This window comes from Mustelus asterias, chromosome 13 (assembly GCF_964213995.1).
Source record: "Mustelus asterias chromosome 13, sMusAst1.hap1.1, whole genome shotgun sequence".
Taxonomy (NCBI): domain Eukaryota; kingdom Metazoa; phylum Chordata; class Chondrichthyes; order Carcharhiniformes; family Triakidae; genus Mustelus; species Mustelus asterias.
In genome coordinates, this window is record NC_135813.1 from 58,600,311 (window position 1) to 58,619,583 (window position 19,273).

General features: G+C 44.0%; 1 protein-coding gene and 2 non-coding genes across 3 annotated transcripts; 1 reads left to right on the forward strand and 2 right to left on the reverse strand.

Annotated features, from left to right (window-relative positions):
- Window positions 1–1,439: 1,439 nt before the first annotated feature.
- On the reverse strand, window positions 1,440–1,559 carry trnal-caa (transfer RNA leucine (anticodon CAA)). The gene is made up of 2 exons: window positions 1,522–1,559; window positions 1,440–1,485 (listed from the first exon to the last, which is right to left on the reverse strand). It is a non-coding gene; the product is annotated as a tRNA-Leu (tRNA).
- Window positions 1,560–3,085: 1,526 nt separating this feature from the next.
- LOC144502655 (phospholipase A2, minor isoenzyme-like) lies at window positions 3,086–18,671 on the reverse strand. The gene is made up of 5 exons (XM_078226833.1): window positions 18,529–18,671; window positions 18,280–18,381; window positions 10,508–10,664; window positions 4,563–4,687; window positions 3,086–3,250 (listed from the first exon to the last, which is right to left on the reverse strand). Exons 2-5 carry the CDS (start codon window positions 18,371–18,373, stop codon window positions 3,132–3,134), a joined length of 495 nt encoding a protein of 164 aa, XP_078082959.1. The 5' UTR covers window positions 18,374–18,381; window positions 18,529–18,671; the 3' UTR covers window positions 3,086–3,131.
- Window positions 13,252–13,371, forward strand: trnal-caa (transfer RNA leucine (anticodon CAA)). The gene is made up of 2 exons: window positions 13,252–13,289; window positions 13,326–13,371. It is a non-coding gene; the product is annotated as a tRNA-Leu (tRNA).
- Window positions 18,672–19,273: the final 602 nt, after the last annotated feature.

Sequence of the window (19,273 nt, forward strand, 5' to 3'; positions counted from 1 at the left end):
ACACAAAGATCAGTGGAAAAGTGAATCGTGTGGAGGGCGTAGAAGGTCTGCAGAGAGATTTGGACAGGCTGAATGAGTGGGCAAGGATCTGGCAGATGGAGTATAACGTTGACAAATGCGAGGTTATTCACTTTGGAGGAAATAATAGCAAATTGGATTATTATCTAAATGGAAAAAAATTACAACATGCTACTGTGCAAAGGGACCTGGGGGTCCTTGTGCATGAGACGCAAAAACCCAGTCTGCAGTTGCAACAGGTGATCAAGAAGGCAAATGGGATGTTGGCCTATATCGCAAGGGGGATAGAATATAAAAGCAGAGATATCTTGCTGCATCTGTACAGGGCATTGGTGAGGCCGCAGCTGGAATACTGTGTGCAGTATTGGTCCCCTTATTTGTGGAAGGATATATTGGCCTTGGAGGGAGTGCAGAGAAGGTTCACCAGGTTGATACCAGAGATGAGGGGTGTTGATTATGAGGAGAGACTGAGCAGATTGGGTTTGTACTCGTTGGAATTTAGAAGGCTGAGGGAGGATCTTATAGAGACCTATAAGATAATGAAAGGGCTGGATAGGGTAGAGGTAGAGAGATTCTTTCCACTTAGAAAGGAAGCTAGAACTAGAGGGCACAGCCTCAAAATAAAGGGGGGTCAGTTTAGGACAGAGTTGAGGAGGAACTTCTTCTCTCGGAGGGTGGTGAATCTCTGGAATTCTCTGCCCACTGAAGTGGTGGAGGCTACCTTGTTGAATATGTTTAAATCACGGATAGATGGATTCCTGATCGGTAAGGGAATTAGTGGTTATGGGGATCAGGCGGGTAAGTGGAACTGATCCACTTCAGATCAGCCATGATCTTATTGAATGGCGGGGCAGGCTCGAGGGGCTAGATGGCCTACTCCTGCTCCTATTTCTTATGTTCTTATGTATTATTCAATGATTCTAAGAAGAATGCAAAATTATTGTACTCATCAATTAAGATGAGTATTTATCTCTTGCACCTTGATCTGAATAAAGAAGGAAATCGTAGAATTCCTATATTGCAGAAAGAGGCCACTTGGCCCATCGAGTCTGCACCGACTCTCCAGCAAAGCATCCCATCCCCATAAGATTCATAGAAACCCTACAGTACAGAAAGAGGCCATTCGGCCCATCGAGTCTGCACCGACCACAATCCCACCCAGGCCCTACCCCCATATTCCTACATATTTACCCACTAATCCCTCTAACCTACGCATCTCAGGACACTAGGGGCAATTTTAGCATGGCCAATCAACCTAACCGCACATCTTTGGACTGTAGGAGGAAACCGGAGGAAACCCACGCAGACACGAGGAGAATGTGCAAACTCCACACAGACAGTGACCCAAGCCGGGAATCGAACCCAGGTCCCTGGAGCTGTGAAGCAGCAGTGCTAACCACTGTGCTACCATGCCGCCCTAAAGTCATGAGTGGGATTTGAACCCACGCCCCTAGAAAGGGACCAGAATTCACCAGCCTTAACACAAGGCAAGGAATCACACTCCTTGAGTCTGGCACCTTAGACCACTCGGCCATCCTGACAACTGATATAACCCCATGTTTTTACCCCGCTAATTCCCCTAGCCTATTGTAAACGTTCTTGGCTTATTGATGATTTTGATGAAGAATAAGGAGGAAAGAAGATCATCCATTTATATAATTCCCTCAATGCAAAAAGACATCCCAAAGCATCTAGCAGAGACATGTGGAAAATGGCCACTCAGACACACAAACGGATATTACGAGGGAAGGGTGACAAACAGTTTGCTTAAACAATTGGGTTTTTAGGACACTCTGGGAGAAAGAGTAGCAGTAGAAGGATTGTGGAGAAAGTTCCAGATGACAGGGAAGCTGGCAGCTGAACACAGAGCTATCGGTGGTTTAGCAAAGGGAGGAGGTATGTCAGAGGCTGACTCAGGGAGAGAACGATTGGAGGGTGAAGGTTTGGACAGTTGATGGAGATAAACTCAATGGGAGCAGAGAGGGATTGAAAGAGAGGCATGAGAAATTTTTCAGTTGTTGGGGATCTGGGATGCAAGATGAATACCAGTTGCAGGATTATAGACAGATTAGATTTTCTGATGGCTGGAGGATGAGCGATATTGAAGGGGAGCCCTGAAATAATTGAATCTGGAGGTGAATAAATGTTTCAGGGGTGAATAAGACAATTGCTGGTATAAATAGAAGGTATAAATTCTAACCAGATATTGGGTCATTAATCGGCCTTAGTTTGATTTTATTTGGTGGAAGTGCTGCTGTGATATCTTGTTTGAATTGTATTACTTTATTATGGGGATGATTTTGATTCAATTTTCCTTTTTCATGATTGGCAGTATCTATTTGGTATCATGTGATTAGCAGGACTAACAGCTCAGCTGATCCAGGATCACAGCTCAGGAGTAAACATCAGGGATCGTGAGACTGGCAGTACAATACTGATCCTGATCATGGATTGACCAAATCCACACATTGAAATGATGGGATTGTTGGTACAGTGCAAATAAGGAACAACAGTGTGGATCCAGGATCAAGGATCAATAGTTGAGGATCAAATATCCAATATGTCAGGAGGGATTGTAGAATTGTTTTAAATTTTATTTATTAGTGTCACAAGTAGGTTTATGTTAACACTGCAATGAAGTTACTGTGAAAATCCCCTAGTCGCCACACTCCCAATACCTGTTCAGGTACAGTGAGGAAGAATTTAGCAGGGACCAGCACATCTTTCAGACTGTGGGAGGAAACTGGAGCACCCGGAGGAAACCAACGCAGACACGGGGAGAACATGCAAACTCCACACAGTCCCCTAAGCCAGGAATTGAACCCGGGCCTCTGGCATTGTGAGGCAGCAGTGTTAACCACTGTGCCACATTGCCCAGTGCACATTGGGGGATCATGGGATCTGGCGTATGCATTGCAAGTGCCTACCTTGTGAAACATTAATCAGTTAATCATTTAGATTTTGAGCAATTTTGTCAGTATGTCAATATTCCAGTACAATACATTTTTTTTCCTTTTCTGTATGTGTTTGTGATGTGATTTCCACAAGGGACAAGAAAACAGTGAAGGAAGCTTTATTAATATTTATTCAGTTATCTAACTTGACATCCACTTTCAACAGGAGAGGTCCCTGTCAAGATTTTTATTTTCTTTGTTATATTTGGATTGAGAAAAGCAGATGGCTGCTGTACGATCGCAATTACAAATATCACTCTCACAGGGATCATTCTTGCCTGAAAAAGATAACATTGATAGGTTATTTACCTTCAGCACCGCACCTCTTAACAGGAAAAGGCCAAATGCCTCAACTGGTTTATTTAAAACATTCCCACCTCAAAGCTGTTGTTAGGGTATCTCGCCTGGTGCCTCATCATCTAAATGATGCTTCATCATGAGTGAGCCTAATCAGTCAGCATTACAGAGCTATTCAATTGTTGTGGCTCAGTCCAATCCTACCAGCCGGTGAGGGTGTTGGATAGGATTGGTGGCAGAGTGGGTTTCAGTGGGTGAAATTAGGAGGAAGAATCTGGCTGAATTATTACCTTCTGGCACTAAGGCCAATTGTAGCAACATCACCATTAATTACCCCACAAAACACAGCTGATCAACTCAGACTCGGGACCACTGGGGAAAGTGGTGGCGTAGTGGTATTGTCGCTACGCTAGTAATCCAGAAACCCAGGCTCATGCTCTGGGGACCTGGGTTTGAATCCTGCCATGGTAGATGGTGAATTATAATTCAATAACAATCTGGAATTGAAAGTCTAATGATGACCATGAAACCTTTATCAATTGTTGTAAAAAACATATCTGGTTCACTAATGTCCTTCAGGGAAGGAAATCTGCTGCCTTTACTTGGTCTGGCCGACATGTGACTCCAAATCCACAGCAGTGTTTTTGACTCATAAAATGCCCTCAAGAATGGGCAATAAATGCCGGTCCAGCCAACATCCCAAGAGCTAATATAAAAAAATTTGGGACCTTTACAGTCGCCACACTCCAGTGCCTGTTCGGGTACACTGAGAGAGAATTTAGCATGGCCAATGTGCACCTTTTGGACTGTGGGAGGAAACCGGAGCACCCGGGGGAAACCCATGCAGACACGGGGAGAACATGCAAACTCCGCACAGACAGTGACCCAAGCCGGAAATTGAACCCGTGGCACTGTGAGACAGCAATGCTAATCATTGTGCCACGATGCCACCCCATTTTCTCCTCATGGTCTGCACCAGACTGACCACCGCCCTCTGGCTCAAAAATATTTCTTCTCAATTCCCTTCTCATCCACCTATCAATTATTTTAAATCTATGGCCCTTGGTCACTGAGCTCTCTGCTGAGGGAAATGGGTCTTTCCTATCCACTCTAAACAGACCCCTTATCGTTTTATACATCTCCTCTCAGCGTTTCCCATATCCCATTGTTTATAACCGCAGTGGTGTAGCTCTCTGCTGTTCTGAGATTCATTTTATTCACTATTCAGCATGTGTACATCACTGAGGATTTGCAATGCTAATTTCTACAGCTTTGAAAGGCTCAGATACTCACCGCTGCAGTTGATTTTGTTCCCAGCGCAAGAAGAGTAATAAACTTCAAAGTATGGGCTGTCTATCAGATACCTGCAGTGATCCTTTTTTGCTTGTCTGTAGCACCTGTCATGTTCTAGGCAGCACCTATAACAGAAAGAAAAAGTCAATGCGTGCAATGTTAGTATCAGAGGAGTGCAAGGTGATTGGCTCATTGTATTGGGTGATTGACAATCGCTTCACTCTGTCATATTTCGATGGTGTGACTGCACGTAACTACTTGAGGACTTTAAATAAATGTCTCACACAGTGAGTTGTTGTGACTTACACTGTGACACCTTTAGGGATGGTGGAAGGAGACTCAACAGTAAGGGAACTGGATCTTATCTGGATAGGCATATGAACAGACGGGGTATAGAGGGATACAGCCGGTTGGTCTAGGTAGGACAATGTGATCAGCACAGGTTTGGCAGGATTGTTCCTGTGCTGCACTGTTCTTTGTTCTTTGAATCTCCACTTTATTTTCTCCAATTTTATGAGCGCTGACATTTTGAATATTTCCAGGTTATGTTTAGTTATTCCCACACACTCACACTGTGGCCTGAATTTTCCACCCCACTGCCACCACGGCAAACTATTGGCCACCGGTTGGATTTTCCTGTCCTGCAAAGTCAATGGCAATTTGCATGGCTCACCAGCCCCACCGCCAGAACCCACTGCAGGAGATTGACTTCAGCGGGTGGGAAAATCCTGTTGGCAGGAAGGGCTGGAAAATTCCAGTCTGTATGACAGAGGTGCCTGATGAACTGGGGGAGTTTCTGTCCCATTTCTACATTGGGGGCAGGATTTATTGAGAAACCGCTGTGAGTTACGCAGCAGCGCAATGTGACCCGTCCTGTTGTCAATGGCATTTCCCGTTAAATGTGCCCCTCACTGCTGGAAAACCCATGGTGGGGGCATGCTGTTGGCGAGACCAGAAGATTCCACCAGTGTGCACAGCAACTTCCTGCAAGCTGTGCCCAGCATACCCTCTAATTCCTAACTTTAACTCTTGTTCTAAGCTTTTAAAACTTTATTCTAACTCTTTTAAACTCTGTACCAATGCTACATTCTGCACCCCCTCCTTTCATTTGCTATGAATGGTATGCTTTATCTGTATAGCGCAAGAAACAATACTTTTCACTGTTTACCAATACATGTGACAATAATAAATCAAATCAAATCAAAAGCCAGAAAGTTCTGGCCTGGGTTAAAGAAAGAACACTTTTCATAATCCTCGGGCATCCTAAAGCATTTTACAGCAAATAAAATGTTTTTATTTAATGTGTAGTCACATTCATAGGAAATTCAGCAGCCAATTTATGCACAGCAAGATCCCACAAACAAGAGTACGTTTATGACCAGATAAATTGAGTGAACTTTGATTTGAATGGTCAGTATTGGTCAGGGCTCTGGGAGGAAATACTTTGCTCTCTACTCAGTCCTCCTTTAAGACCCTCCCATAATATCCACTCCTACTGAGTTTTTGGTCACCTGTGCTAATATTTCCTTCTGTTCTTCAGTGTACTTCTTTAAAGGTGATATGTAAATGCAAGTTGTTGTTATTTATGCAGTCTCTCCAGATCTTCCACCAATTGTCTGCAGGTTGCTGTAGGAGACTGGGAGAAATCCAGTCAGAGATTCAGTGCCGCAGAATTGTCAGGGAAGCTATCTTCCCTTACCCAAGTGCTGAATCCTTTGCGGAAACAAACTATGTTGATGGGTTAGTCAAGATACACCGAGTCTGTGTGTATTGGATTATTTTTGATGTCTTTGCTTGCTCAAGGCAGTTAGCTGGTGTAAGTAACCTGGTGACAGGAAACACTTGTTCATTAGCAGTTAATGCAATAATTTCCCCAATTGTGACTTTAATTGGGGATATTCAAAGAGCTGGCACTTATAGCTACTTGGATTATTTAATCATTGGCTGTCCTCTAATTTCTTTCGTTCTGACTGGAGATACAAACACACTGGGTGTACTGGCAATTCACACCATCAGTGTACAACACATTGTAAAGGCCGATGAAAGGTGGTTTCATTCAAGAAGTCCTGTTGCTTAATGAAAATAGTTTTAAAAATATATTTTAACCCTGTGTGAAGTGTGGCTTCATCAAGGTTGCAGGCTTTCCCCTGGTGGACACTTTACAGTCATTGTGTGTCTCAGATATACAACAAAGTTGGGATACTGCTCCCTCAACATGCAGCTGATGTGCGACCACATGCTGTTACAAGCAGGTGAGAAGGGATAAACTGGCTCCCCTCTAGTCAATCTTCTTGATTGGTCACAACAGAGATTAAAGTTTCTTATTTGTGAGACTTTGCCTCTTCACATTGGGATGTATTTTATTATTTAAGCTGTGAACTATTAATAAGCAGCCAAACAAATAAGATTTTCTTGAGTCAAAGAAAGCGAATCTATTGGCCCCTAAACCTGAGAAAAATAATAAAAATGCAACTTCAAGCATTCAGCCCTCATACAGTCATAAGGGGACACACACACACAGGTAAAAGAATATACAGTTAAGGGTACAGTCAGATGTAGAAGATGTTGCAATTATTATGAGATCTCAGTTTGCTGGTAGGTTTCTGGTTGAGTTAGCTTCTCGAACCAGGCGACATGTTTATTCCAAAAGAGAGAGAAGGAGAGCCCTCCACTTGTTTCCATAGTTGAAAGCTTTCTTGACACCATCTGTGTCACTTGCAATCTCTTTTTTCTGGCTGGCAATCTTTTCTTGAAATACTTCACCCATTGTGTATTCCCAAATGGTTTTGGGAGTATATGTCAGCAGCGACCTGCTTGAGGTGTTCAAGATTATGAGGGTGGATAGGGAACAGCTGCTCCCCTAAGTTGAAGGGTCAGTTACGAGGGGACACAAGTTAAAAGTGAGGGGTGGGAGGTTTAGGGGGGATTGGAAGAAAAACTTTTTTACTCAGAGGGTGGTGACGGTTTGGAATGCACTGCCTGGGAGGGAGGTGGAGGCGGGATGCCTCACATCCTTTAAAAAGTACCTGGATGAGTACTTGGCCAAAACCTTCAAGGCTATGGGCCAAGTGCTGGCAAGTGGGATTAGGTGGGCAGGTCAGGGCCTTTCATTTGTCGGTGCAGACTCGATGGGGCGAAGGGCCTCTTCTGCACTGTAGTATTCTGTGATTCAGCCATTGTTTCAATGACCAGTGCTTTGCATTCTTAATCTCTCTTCCCTAGATAGTTAAAAATTTCGATGGGTGCCTCGTTTATAAGAAATGTCTCTCTTCACACTCCCCTGATGATGATTTGTGGTTTTCACCTTCGCCTTGGAATGTGGCTGTGCATTTTTAAATAGTTTGCTCTTCTCAATTCAAAATATTAAAGTTCCAGTCAGTCGAAAGATGAAAGAAATCATACTTTCAAAAATAAAGTTCTGAGGTTGTAATTGTGGCTGCTCCAATAATGTCAATCACTATCTCCTCCATGGGGCGAGGGCACAGAGTCGCACCTTTCCCCATCAGTTAGCAGCTGTGGCCTCCAGTTGTCTATCACTTTTCCAGCAAAACAGAGAGAAGTGTGTAAGTGAGTGATGGAATCCGATTGGGTGATATTACTATCATGGGTAAAGAGCTGGCAGTGTGTGCAAACCTGGTGTGAAAGGGACTGCTAAATATGTGCAGGTGAAGAGAAATTACGAAAGTTAGGTGTAAGTCCTAGCAGAGATTGCTGGTAGGTGAGCGATGATGGTGCGGTGCATTTCCCAGAATCTGAGGCTAGTGGTGCAATTGGTAGGATGTGGCATTGGAAGACACATTCACTAACCTCGACTAGTCATGTGAGATCATTGAACTTTGTGCACCACTGAATTCAGGTCCTTAGGATTTGACTCCTGGCATTGATCATAATGGCTTTCTGGTCCCACTGCCTTCTGAGAGTTTGTCTGTAGGGCCTCCTGTGACCAAATGCAATTTGTCCTTGACCGAGGTCTCCAGTGCAGCATTGGAAAATCTCGAAGCCTGTCCTGTACCGTGCTGTGCCATTTTCCTGTCATTCCCACGTCAGAATCAGGTGCAGAATTCCTTCCAGCACATGCTCCAGCCACAATGCACTTCCCTTCCATGAGACAATGGCTGACTTTAAGTAGTGAAGGCCAGCTTTAGCTGTTGCTTGTCTCTCACGATGTTGGGCCCTTTGCTTGAGAAGTCCAATTACCTGGTTATTGATGGCTGTATGCTGGAATCATGTTCACTAGCAGATAGTGCAAAGTTAGTGTGCTGCCTGCATTGGAAGAAGTGAGCAAAGGTTGATCCTGCATCATGAGCCCTGCACCCATTTTTGGTGGGCTGTGGAATTTAGCCACTCTAGTCCCAAGCACGGAAGTAAATTTGGACTATGTAGGAGTTTTGGACTATGTAGGAGTTTAGCCTGCTCACAATGTGGTGCTTTTAGAGCGAATCAGAAAACTATTTAGTAGCACAGAATAATTGGTAATCTTGGGCACATTACCACACTCACAGCTGGTATTAGGGGAGATGTTTTAGCTCATAGATCTTGCCTATTCATGAAAAATTGCCTTGTGATCATGGGCACATAGAGGAAACTATTGGGAGTTGGATTGAACTGTGATGAGCCGTGTGGTTTAAAAAGAGAAGCTGAGAAGCCAAATGAAATTAATTTAAAATCTTTGAGACTGAGATATGTGAGTTGGTCATTTGCGATGTTGCAGAGAGTGGGGGAACGCTGGGTGTGGAGGAGAGAGATGAAATGTTAGAAGGGAGCAAGGAACCAGGAGATGGCCACAAGCAGTAGTTGCTATGAAAATAGATGTTTCAGCCTTTCCTTATATGGAATGTGAGGCTTGTTTCCTTCCAAGCTCTGATTATCATTATGACCCCTCACATTGCCAAGTGGTGGGTCCCATAGTGCTTCTGTCACCTCACTTCTAACTCTTAATGCAACGAACAAGTTACATTTCCTCCTTTCAGAACCCAAATGAACAATACCTTTGTAAGTTCTGATCAGCCGTAAGTGGAGTCTTAAAACTGCTAGAAATCATAGAATCCCTACAGTGCAGAAGGAGGCCATTCGGTCCAACAAGCCTGCACTGACAACCATCGCATCCAGATTCTATCCCCGTCACCCCACGTTTTACCCTGCTGATCCTCCTGACACTAAGTGGCAATTTAGCATGGTCAATACACCTAACCCGTACATCTTTGGACTATGGGAGGAAACCAGAGCACCCGGAAGAAACCCATGCAGACACGGGGAGAACATGCAAAATTCACACAGACAGTGACCCGAGGCTGGAATCGAATCCGGGTCCCTGGCGCTGTGAGGCAGCCATGCTAACCACTATGCCACAGTACTGAGGGAGTAATCGGATTACTGAATTAGAAAGTATAGAGTTTAGAAGAGACATGAGAACATTTTGCAATAGATTATTATTGAAAATTTTATCATTGGTAAACTTTACAGATTTAGTGGCCAAGTTCCCAAAGTGCACCTGAATGACTGGAACCCAATAACGGTGTGCCCAAGTTTCCAGGCTGACCCTTTGGGGCTTTTGACTAAAGTGAGAAAAGGGCAAAAGCAGGGATGCCAAACATGGAAGTTTCTTTCCCTTGAGCCTTCTGCAGGATACAGCAGGACACCAGACATAATGGCTCATTGAGGGACTGGAGTCTCCCAGAAATATTGCCAAGGCCACATGATTTTTAAGTTTTATGGCAACTACCTTTATAGGAAGCTTTAGAAACATCTAAATGTTATTTCTCAGGGGGTATTTTACAGGAATAATTCAAAATTAATCCCACTTTCCAATTTGGCTGTCCAGTTGAGGAAGGCAGGAGCTTTCCATCAACCACAACCACAACCACTGTTCCAATTAAACGTGATGAGCACATCAGCCAGTTACCCATGGGGTATGGATTGTCAAGTGTTGCCATTAATGGACGTACTTGTCTAATTCGTCAATGTATGTGCCGGTACCACCAAATCCACAGTTACATCCATAACCATTGTAATCCAGAATGGGAGAACTCTCCGGAAGCACGCACAAAATCATCTTCCTGAACTGCAATAGCGAGTAAGGTGTCACCCTGGCACTTGCAGCAGCTGTGGAGAGACACATAATAAATATTAATATAAAGCAATATGGGCAGCTGTTCATGTTTGTCATGGCAACCCAGCACATTTTCAGTCCTTCCAATTGACAGTAAAATGTTCGTCCAATGGCTCGACTGAATGAAATTTAATTTCTGCTTTTTTTCCTGGGAAAATTCCAGATGAGCATGGTGTGGCGTGCTTTCACAGCTTGATTCATGTTTTTTCTGTAAGTGACTAGTTTAGAATTGCCCTTTAGTGTCAGGGGGACTAGCTAGGGTAAATAGGTGGGATTGCGGGGATGGGGCTTGGGTGGGATTATGGTCAGTGCGGACTTGATGGGCTGAATGGCCTCCTTCTGCACTGTAGGGATTCAATGAAACTATGGAAAGTAAATGTTCCCATCAGATAGAATAAGAACTTTAATGGAGGTCATACTGAATGGCATATTCGGCTGTCTATGTGAGAACATGTTTCCTTGCTCTCATGATGTGGAGATGCTCGACAATCACCAGGCAAGACTGTTCTCTTCCTGTTGGGGAGCACTTCAGCGGTCACGGGCATTCGGCCTCTGATATTCGGGTAAGCGTTCTCCAAGGCGGCCTTCACGACACACGACGGCGCAGAGTCGCTGAGCAGAAACTGATAGCCAAGTTCCGCACACACGAGGACAGCCTCAACCGGGATATTGGGTTCATGTCACACTATTTGTAACCCCCACAGCTTGCCTGGACCTGCAGAGTTTCACTGGCTGTCTTGTCTGGAGACAATACACATCTTTTTAGCCTGTCTTGATGCTCTCTCCACTCACGTTGTTTGTATCTTAGAGATTTGATTAGCTGTAAGTATTCGCATTCCAACCATTATTCATGTAAATTGAGTTTGTGTCTTTATATGCCCTGTTTGTGAACAGAATTCCCACTCACCTGAAGAAGGGGCTTGGAGCTCCGAAAGCTTGTGTGGCTTTTGCTACCAAATAAACCTGTTGAACTTTAACCTGGTGTTGTTAAACTTCTTACTTCCTTGCTCTCATTCAGAGGTTTGGGCTGCCGGGGACAGCTTTGTTTGAGCATTTGACTTAGCAGCTAGCTATTGAAGCAATCACAATTAGCAGCTAATCGTTTACCTTTCGCCTGCAGAACCTGGCAACTTGTTAGCAATGTCATCAGAGAACACAAAATGCACTTTATGACAAAAGCAAATTACTGCCGATGCTGGAATCTGAAACAAAAACAGAAAATGCTGGAAAACCTCAGCAGGTCTGACAGCATCTGTGGAGAGAGAACAGGGCCAACGTTTTGAGTTTGGACGAAGAGTCATCCAGACTCGAAACGTTGACTCTATTCTCTCTCCCCAGATGCTATTAGGCCTGCTGAGATTTTGCAGCATTTTCTGTTTTTGTTGCACTTTATGACATTCCTCTCACCATTATTTTAATAGATATTAATCATTTCGCATGAATACGTAAATATCTCAGTAACAAACGGTAGAACGTATGACAAATATCCTCAGTGTTGCAAAGCAAGCAGTAATTTCTTTTAAGTAAAAAATAATTGATAGACTGCTAACAACAATACAGCAAGCTTGCCACAGATTAAGATTTACAATAATAACAACAATGTTCTTTTAGATCACTTGCCCCATCCCCTTAACAATAAGTACGACGAGTTTACAGACTTTTTAGTCATGAGGTTCAAGGCATCTGATCAACTGCCTGTCACTTTCCTCCTGTCCAATAGCCCACCAGGCCAAATTGTTTTTGACTCTCACCCTAACCCTAACTCTAACCACTTCCCCCCCACCCCCCGCCCCCCTCCATGACTTCGTCCTGAACTCGCAGCTCTCTCTAGTTTCTCTCCTATCTCTCCTGTCATGCCCTCTCTGAGTTTAATTTGTCCATTAGATACACCTTCATCTCTCATGACCCTATTCCCACTAAAATGTTGACCATCCAACTTTCCCCTCTAACTCCATGCTAGTCGATATTGTTAATGGCTTACTCTCCAAGATGTGGAGATGCCGACGTTGGACTCGGGTAGGCACAGTAAGAAGTCTCACAACACCAGGTTAAAGTCCAACTGGTTTATTTGGTAGCACGAGCTTTCGAAGCGCTGCCCCTTCATCAGGAGAGTCCTTCAATCATATTTCTATGATTTCTATGAGTTGTTCTCTTCTTGAAATCTGCTGTTATCACTCATCTCCTTATTAAAAAACAGCCCTTGCAAACCATCGTCCCATCAACAAACTCCCTCTCCTCTCCAAAGCCATTGCACAGATTTGGGATGTCCCCTCCCAAATCTGTGTCTATCTTTCCCAAAACCCCATGTTTGAATCACTCCAGTCAGGCTTCTACTCCTGCCATGGCACCAAAACAGCTCCAATCAAATTCACAAATGACATCCTATATGGCTGATAAAAAGGTAAAACCATCCCTCTTCGTCCATCTCGATCTGCCTGCAGGCTTTGACATGGTGACCACATCACTCTCCTCCAATACCTCTTCACTTTTGTCCAGTTGGACTATTTTTTGCCGAGTTTCATTCTTATCTATCTAGTCATAGCCAGAACAATGGCTTTTCTTCCTGATCCTGCATCAGTTGTCAGGATGGCCGAGTGGTCTAAGGTGCCAGACTCAAGGAGTGTGATTCCTTGCCTTGTGTTAAGGCTGGTGAATTCTGGTCCCTTTCTAGGGGCGTGGGTTCAAATCCCACTCCTGACTTTTCACCAAGGAGAGGGGCCATGTTTTTGAGGAAGAGAAGGTGTTACAGGCTAATAGGCTGAAGGAAATAGATGTTCGGAGGGAGGATGTACTGGCAGTTTTGAATAAACTGAAGGTCGATAAGTCCCCTGGGCCTGATGAAATGTATCCTAGGATTCTTTGGGAGGCAAGGGATGAGATTGCAGAGCCTTTGGCTTTGATCTTTGGGTCCTCACTGTCCCCGGGGATGGTGCCAGGGGACTGGAGAATGGCGAATGTTGTTCCTCTGTTTAAGAAAGGGAATAGAAATGACCCTGGTAATTATAGACCTGTTAGTCTTACTTCGGTGGTTGGTAAATTGATGGAAAAGGTCCTTAGGGATGGGATTTACGACCATTTAGAAAGATGCGGATTAATCCAGGATAGTCAGCACGGATTCGTGAAGGGCAAGTCGTGCTTCACAAATTTGATTGAATTTTTTGAGGAGGTAACTAAGTGTGTTGATGAAGGTAGGGCAGTTGATGTCATATACATGGATTTTAGTAAGGCGTTTGATAAGGTCCCCCATGGTCGGCTTATGATGAAAGTAAGGAGGTGTGGGATAGAGGGAAAGTTGGCCGATTGGATAGGTAACTGGCTATCTGATCGAAGACAGAGGGTGGTGGTGGATGGAAAATTTTCGGACTGGAGGCAGGTTGCTAGCGGAGTGCCACAGGGATCAGTGCTTGGTCCTCTGCTCTTTATGATTTTTATTAATGACTTAGAGGAGGGGGCTGAAAGGTGGATCAGTAAATTTGCTGATGACACCAAGATTGGTGGAGTAGTGGATGAGGTGGAGGGCTGTTGTAGGCTGCAAAGAGACATAGATAGGATGCAAAGCTGGGCTGAGAAATGGCAAATGGAGTTTAACCCTGATAAATGTGAGGTGATTCATTTTGGTAGGACTAATTTAAATGTGGATTACAGGGTCAAAGGTAGGGTTCTGAAGACTGTGGAGAAACAGAGAGATCTTGGGGTCCATATCCACAGATCTCTAAAGGTTGCCACTCAAGTGGATAGAGCTGTGAAGAAGGCCTATAGTGTGTTAGCTTTTATTAACAGGGGGTTGGAGTTTAAGAGCCGTGGGGTTATGCTGCAACTGTACAGGACCTTGGTGAGACCACATTTGGAATATTGTGTGCAGTTCTGGTCACCTCACTATAAGAAGGATGTGGAAGCGCTGGAAAGAGTGCAGAGGAGATTTACCAGGATGCTGCCTGGTTTGGAGGGTAGGTCTTATGAGGAAAGGTTGAGGGGGCTAGGGCTGTTCTCTCTGGAGCGGAGGAGGCTGAGGGGAGACTTAATAGAGGTTTATAAAATGATGAAGGGGATAGATAGAGTGAACGTTCAAAGACTATTTCCTCGGGTGGATGGAGCTATTACAAGGGGGCATAACTATAGGGTTCATGATGGGAGATATAGGAAGGATATCAGAAGTAGGTTCTTTATGCAGAGAGTGGTTGGGGTGTGGAATGGACTGCCTGCAGTGATAGTGGAGTCAGACACTTTAGGAACATTTAAGCGGTTATTGGATAGGCACATGGAGCACACCAGGATGATAGGGAGTGGGATAGCTTGATCTTGGTTTCAGATAAAGCTCGGCACAACATCGTGGGCCGAAGGGCCTGTTCTGTGTTGTACTGTTCTATGTTCTATGTTCTATTACTGATGGCACCCAAAAATCTTTCCTTGGGCCCTTCTTATTTATTTTCTACATTCTGCCTCTCAGCGATGTCATCTGAAAACAGTGTTAGTTTTCACATACCAACAACACCCAGCTTTAGCTCACCACCAACTCTCTCAATGTCTCCACTGTCGCTAAATTATCAAATTGCTCATCTAACAGTCAGTACAGGATGAGCAGAAATTTTCTCCAATTAAATATTGGGAAGACTGAAGCCATTGCTTTCAGTCTCAGCTCCAGACTTCCTTCCCTACTTAACTGGGGAAGCGATGGTCTAGTGGTATTATTGCAAGACTCTTAAACCAGATACCCAGCTAATGTTCTGGGGACCTAGATTTGAATCCCGCCACGGCAGATGGTGGAAATTGAATTCAATTTTTTAAAATTAAGAATTAAGAATCTACTGATAACTATTGTCGAAAAAACCCATCTGGTTCACTAATGCCCTTTAGGGAAGGAAATCTGCCATCCTTACCTGGTCTGGCTTACATGCGACTCCAGACCCACAGCAATGTGGTTGACTGTCAATTGCCCTCGGGCAACTAGTGATGGGCAATAAATGCTGGCCAGTCAGCGACGCCCATGTCCCATAAAAAAAGAATTTTAAAAAACTAACTCCATCACTCTCCTTAGCAACAGTCTGAGACTAAACCTGAGTGTTTAGAACTGTGGTGCCATACTTGATCGCAGGATGAGCTCTTGACTATATATTTGCACCATCACTAAGACAATCTATATCCACCTCACAAAGTCCTCTTCCTCTGTGATCTGCCTCTCAGTCAGGCAAAGTCGTGAGTTTAAAACTCTCATCCTTGTATTCAAACCTCCCCATGGCTTTCCCCATCCCTATATCTGTAATGTCCTATAACCTCACAACCCTCCGAGCTGTCTGGGTTCAACTCACTCTAGCCACTTGAACATCTCCAATTTAAATCTTTGCCTACTGAATCCCTTTACCTCAGTACCTCTCGACCTCACTTTGTTCCTATAAGACACTCATTAAGACCTACCTCTTTGGTCAAGATTACCGAAGATGTATCTAGATGTCAATTTTTGGTTTATAATGCTCCTGTGAAGCATCGTTTATCACATTAAAGGATAGATATAAGTTGCTATTGTGTTTTAATAATTCACATTTTAAAAATAACCCATAACATAGAAAAACATCTAAAATTGATTTTCAAATTGGTAACGGCACAAAACTGAAAAGTGACGTAAAGAAGAAAAGGGAAGTTAACCAAGGGCTTCAACAAAACAGATAGGTTCCAAGGAGGGTCTTACACTCGGGGAAGGGGTTAGAGATATGGCAAAAATTAAGGAGGGAATTCCAGATATGGGGCTAGGATAGCTGAAGGCACAGCCATCAAAAATGGGTGAAAGGAAGTGGGAATGTTCCGAAGAGCAGAGTCAACAAAGAAAGAGAATTTGGGCAGGAGAGTTTTGGGCTGGAGCAACTCACAGAGAAAGCAGGAGGAAAACCATAAACCAGAAGGATATAAATTGTGAATTGGAAATATGGGAGCCCAGAAGCCAGCAAGGGTAGGGTTGATGGGTCAACAGGATCTGTTGTGAGATAAGAGACAAGCAGCAGAGTTTTGGGTGAATTGAAGTTTCCGAGGGTGGATGATGGAAGGAAACCATGAACACTGGAGGCAACCGGTATGAATGAGATTTTCCGCAGCAGATGAGTTGAGGGTAGGGGCGGGAATGGAAATGTTACAGAAGTGGAAGTAGGTGATCTTTGTGATAGCATGGATATAGGGTAGGGAGCTCTTTTGATGACTGTCTGCTTCAGCTATAAACAGTAGCTGATGGAAAGGAAGGAGAAGGTGACCAACATGGATGGATTGACTGCCTGGTCCACTGACTGTAAGATGCAGGATTCTCATGGATAAAGGCGTTGCCAATAATACAGCACCATATGGATCCATTCATAGAAACATAGAAACTAGAAGCAGTAGGCCATTTGGCCCTTCGAGCCTGCTCCGCCATTCATTTTGATCATGGCTGATCATCAAATTCAATATCCTGATTTCCCCTTCCCCCACCCCCCGCATATCACTTGATCCCTTTAGCCCCAAGAGCTATATCTACAGAAACAGGGGCACTCAAGAAAGCTCCCTGTTTCCCAAATGGCCTGTCTGCCCCTTGTGCCAGGGATGTGGACTACGTGGGTGGAGCTGAACTATAACATTGGCCTTTCCAATGTTTAACAGAAGGAATTCATTCAAGACTGGATATTGGACAAGAGGGTAACAAGCTCTGTCCACAACCAGGCAACTCAATACCCTGAGGACTAGTTCTATTAAAATCGCTCCTGACCTCCAGAGGTAATGAAGCGAAGGATTTGACCATCTTCACTACAATATCGCACAGTGATTTGAGGAAAATAGATCTGAAAATTGCCAACTTCCAAGTCCTTAGTAGCTGCAGGAGTCACTGAACCAGCAACAGTACAAAATACTTCCTACCGTTACGCTTCAGTCAGCAGCATGTTGAAGATGGAACATCTGTTCTGATGGAATAGCAGCTGGAAGGCAATCCTACAAACACCACAGGGTCTATCATGTCCCACTGAGTCTTTGATGAGTTCAGTTTCTATCCATTCCATAATCCCACCCAGAACCCAGGCGTTTACAGAAAAAATTTACTGCAAAATGCAAACAAGGGCTATCAAAGAACTGTTTGTCATGCAGAAGAAATACAGGAAATGTACATCATTTGTACACCTATATCCAGGAAAATACTGGCTCCTTGTGGCTTGTCCTGGTCCTGACCTCTCTTTGTGGAAACTGTAATCCAGACACAACACCTGGTTGCCAGGACATTAACACATACAAAGGCAGTGCGGTTCTACATATCAACATATTTTCATCTGTTGCGCTGTATATAGTACAGTTGCATACAGACCTGTACATTGCTCAGTTAATATTCATAATGTGAATATAGTCAGATACATAAATAAGCAACATAATTGGATCCACCCTTGCGAAAAACTCTGCTTTCAACTCTGTAAGCCTGTGTGTTAAAGCTGGTAACATCTGCTATAACAGATGGAGGTGATGAGCACAACACCACTATTTCCAATGCTTGAAATATCCTGACCCCTCCATGCCTTACTGAATACTAAAAATGTATGAAAGGTAGCAGCATATTCCCCCTTTCTCATTCACGCAGCGAATGTATTGGACATTCTTTCTACATACCTGCAAGCAGCATTGTGAGAACCAAGGAGCGCATTTTCAATTCTCTTCCAATGTTCAAGAATGTTCTTCTCAAACCCATCAGATTTATATCCATGCTTTGTCCTTGAGTGTGTGTATTTTGAAAAGAGAAAATTTGTAAACTACAGATGGGACTTTCTCAAATTAACAGTGGAAACTTTAAACGAAAATATCACAAATATTATAAAGGCTGATAACATAAGGTATGGAATTTCACAATGTGTACTAAACCTGGTGAAAGGTGGGCATTGATACTGGCAAGGGTGGCAGACACATTCGAGACCAGTGCTGAGCCTTGGCTAGATACTAACTGCAATTGGAACAAAAGTACTCAATATGGACTTGAGGATTTTCCCAGCATCAGTGATCTGTGGGAAAGCAAGTACAATGAGCCTACTGTCAATAAATTGGTTGTTCACTCTGTCAGATGGTTAGAACAAAGAACATTTCAGCGCAGTACAGGCCCTTCGGCCCTCGATATTGCGCCGACCTGTGGAACCAATCTAAAGCCCCTCTAATCTACACTATTCCAATATCATCCATTGTGGTGAACCATCGTTGGTTCCCACTGTGGGGTTGTTCTAATGTTGTTGTTGGGCTAGGGTGTTCACACTGTGGGATTGTTCTAATGTTGTTGTTGGGCTAGGGTGGGATTAATACACCTGTGGTTGTTACTGTTGTGGCACATCCCAGTCGGGCTCCGCCTCCTGGGAGAGGTATAAGACCCCCTGCTCGGGCGGGACCTCGTCAGTCTGGGATGGTGTACTTACGTTCTAGTAGTTCCATTGTTAGGCAATAAAAGCCTTCAGTTACCGAAGCCTCGTGTCTTGAGTTCAATTGACGTGCATCAATTTTATTGCCTAACACTAAGCTCTCGACGAAAAGGAGAGTATGGAACAAATCTTAAAGCCAGAGCGTCTGACGCTGGATCCACGTGCGGTGGGCGCCTCTAACACCTTCGACCACTGGCTGAAGT

Coding starts and splice junctions, on each gene's coding strand:
- LOC144502655 (XM_078226833.1), bottom strand. CDS start 18,373: ATGGATATAAATCTGATGGGTTTGAGAAGAACATTCTTGAACATTGGA. Junction 10,665..18,279: donor TCTCACAATGCTGCTTGCAG/GTATGTAGAAAG, acceptor GTCTCTCCACAG/CTGCTGCAAGTGCCAGGGTG. Junction 3,251..4,562: donor GAACAAAATCAACTGCAGCG/GTGAGTATCTGA, acceptor TATCTTTTTCAG/GCAAGAATGATCCCTGTGAG.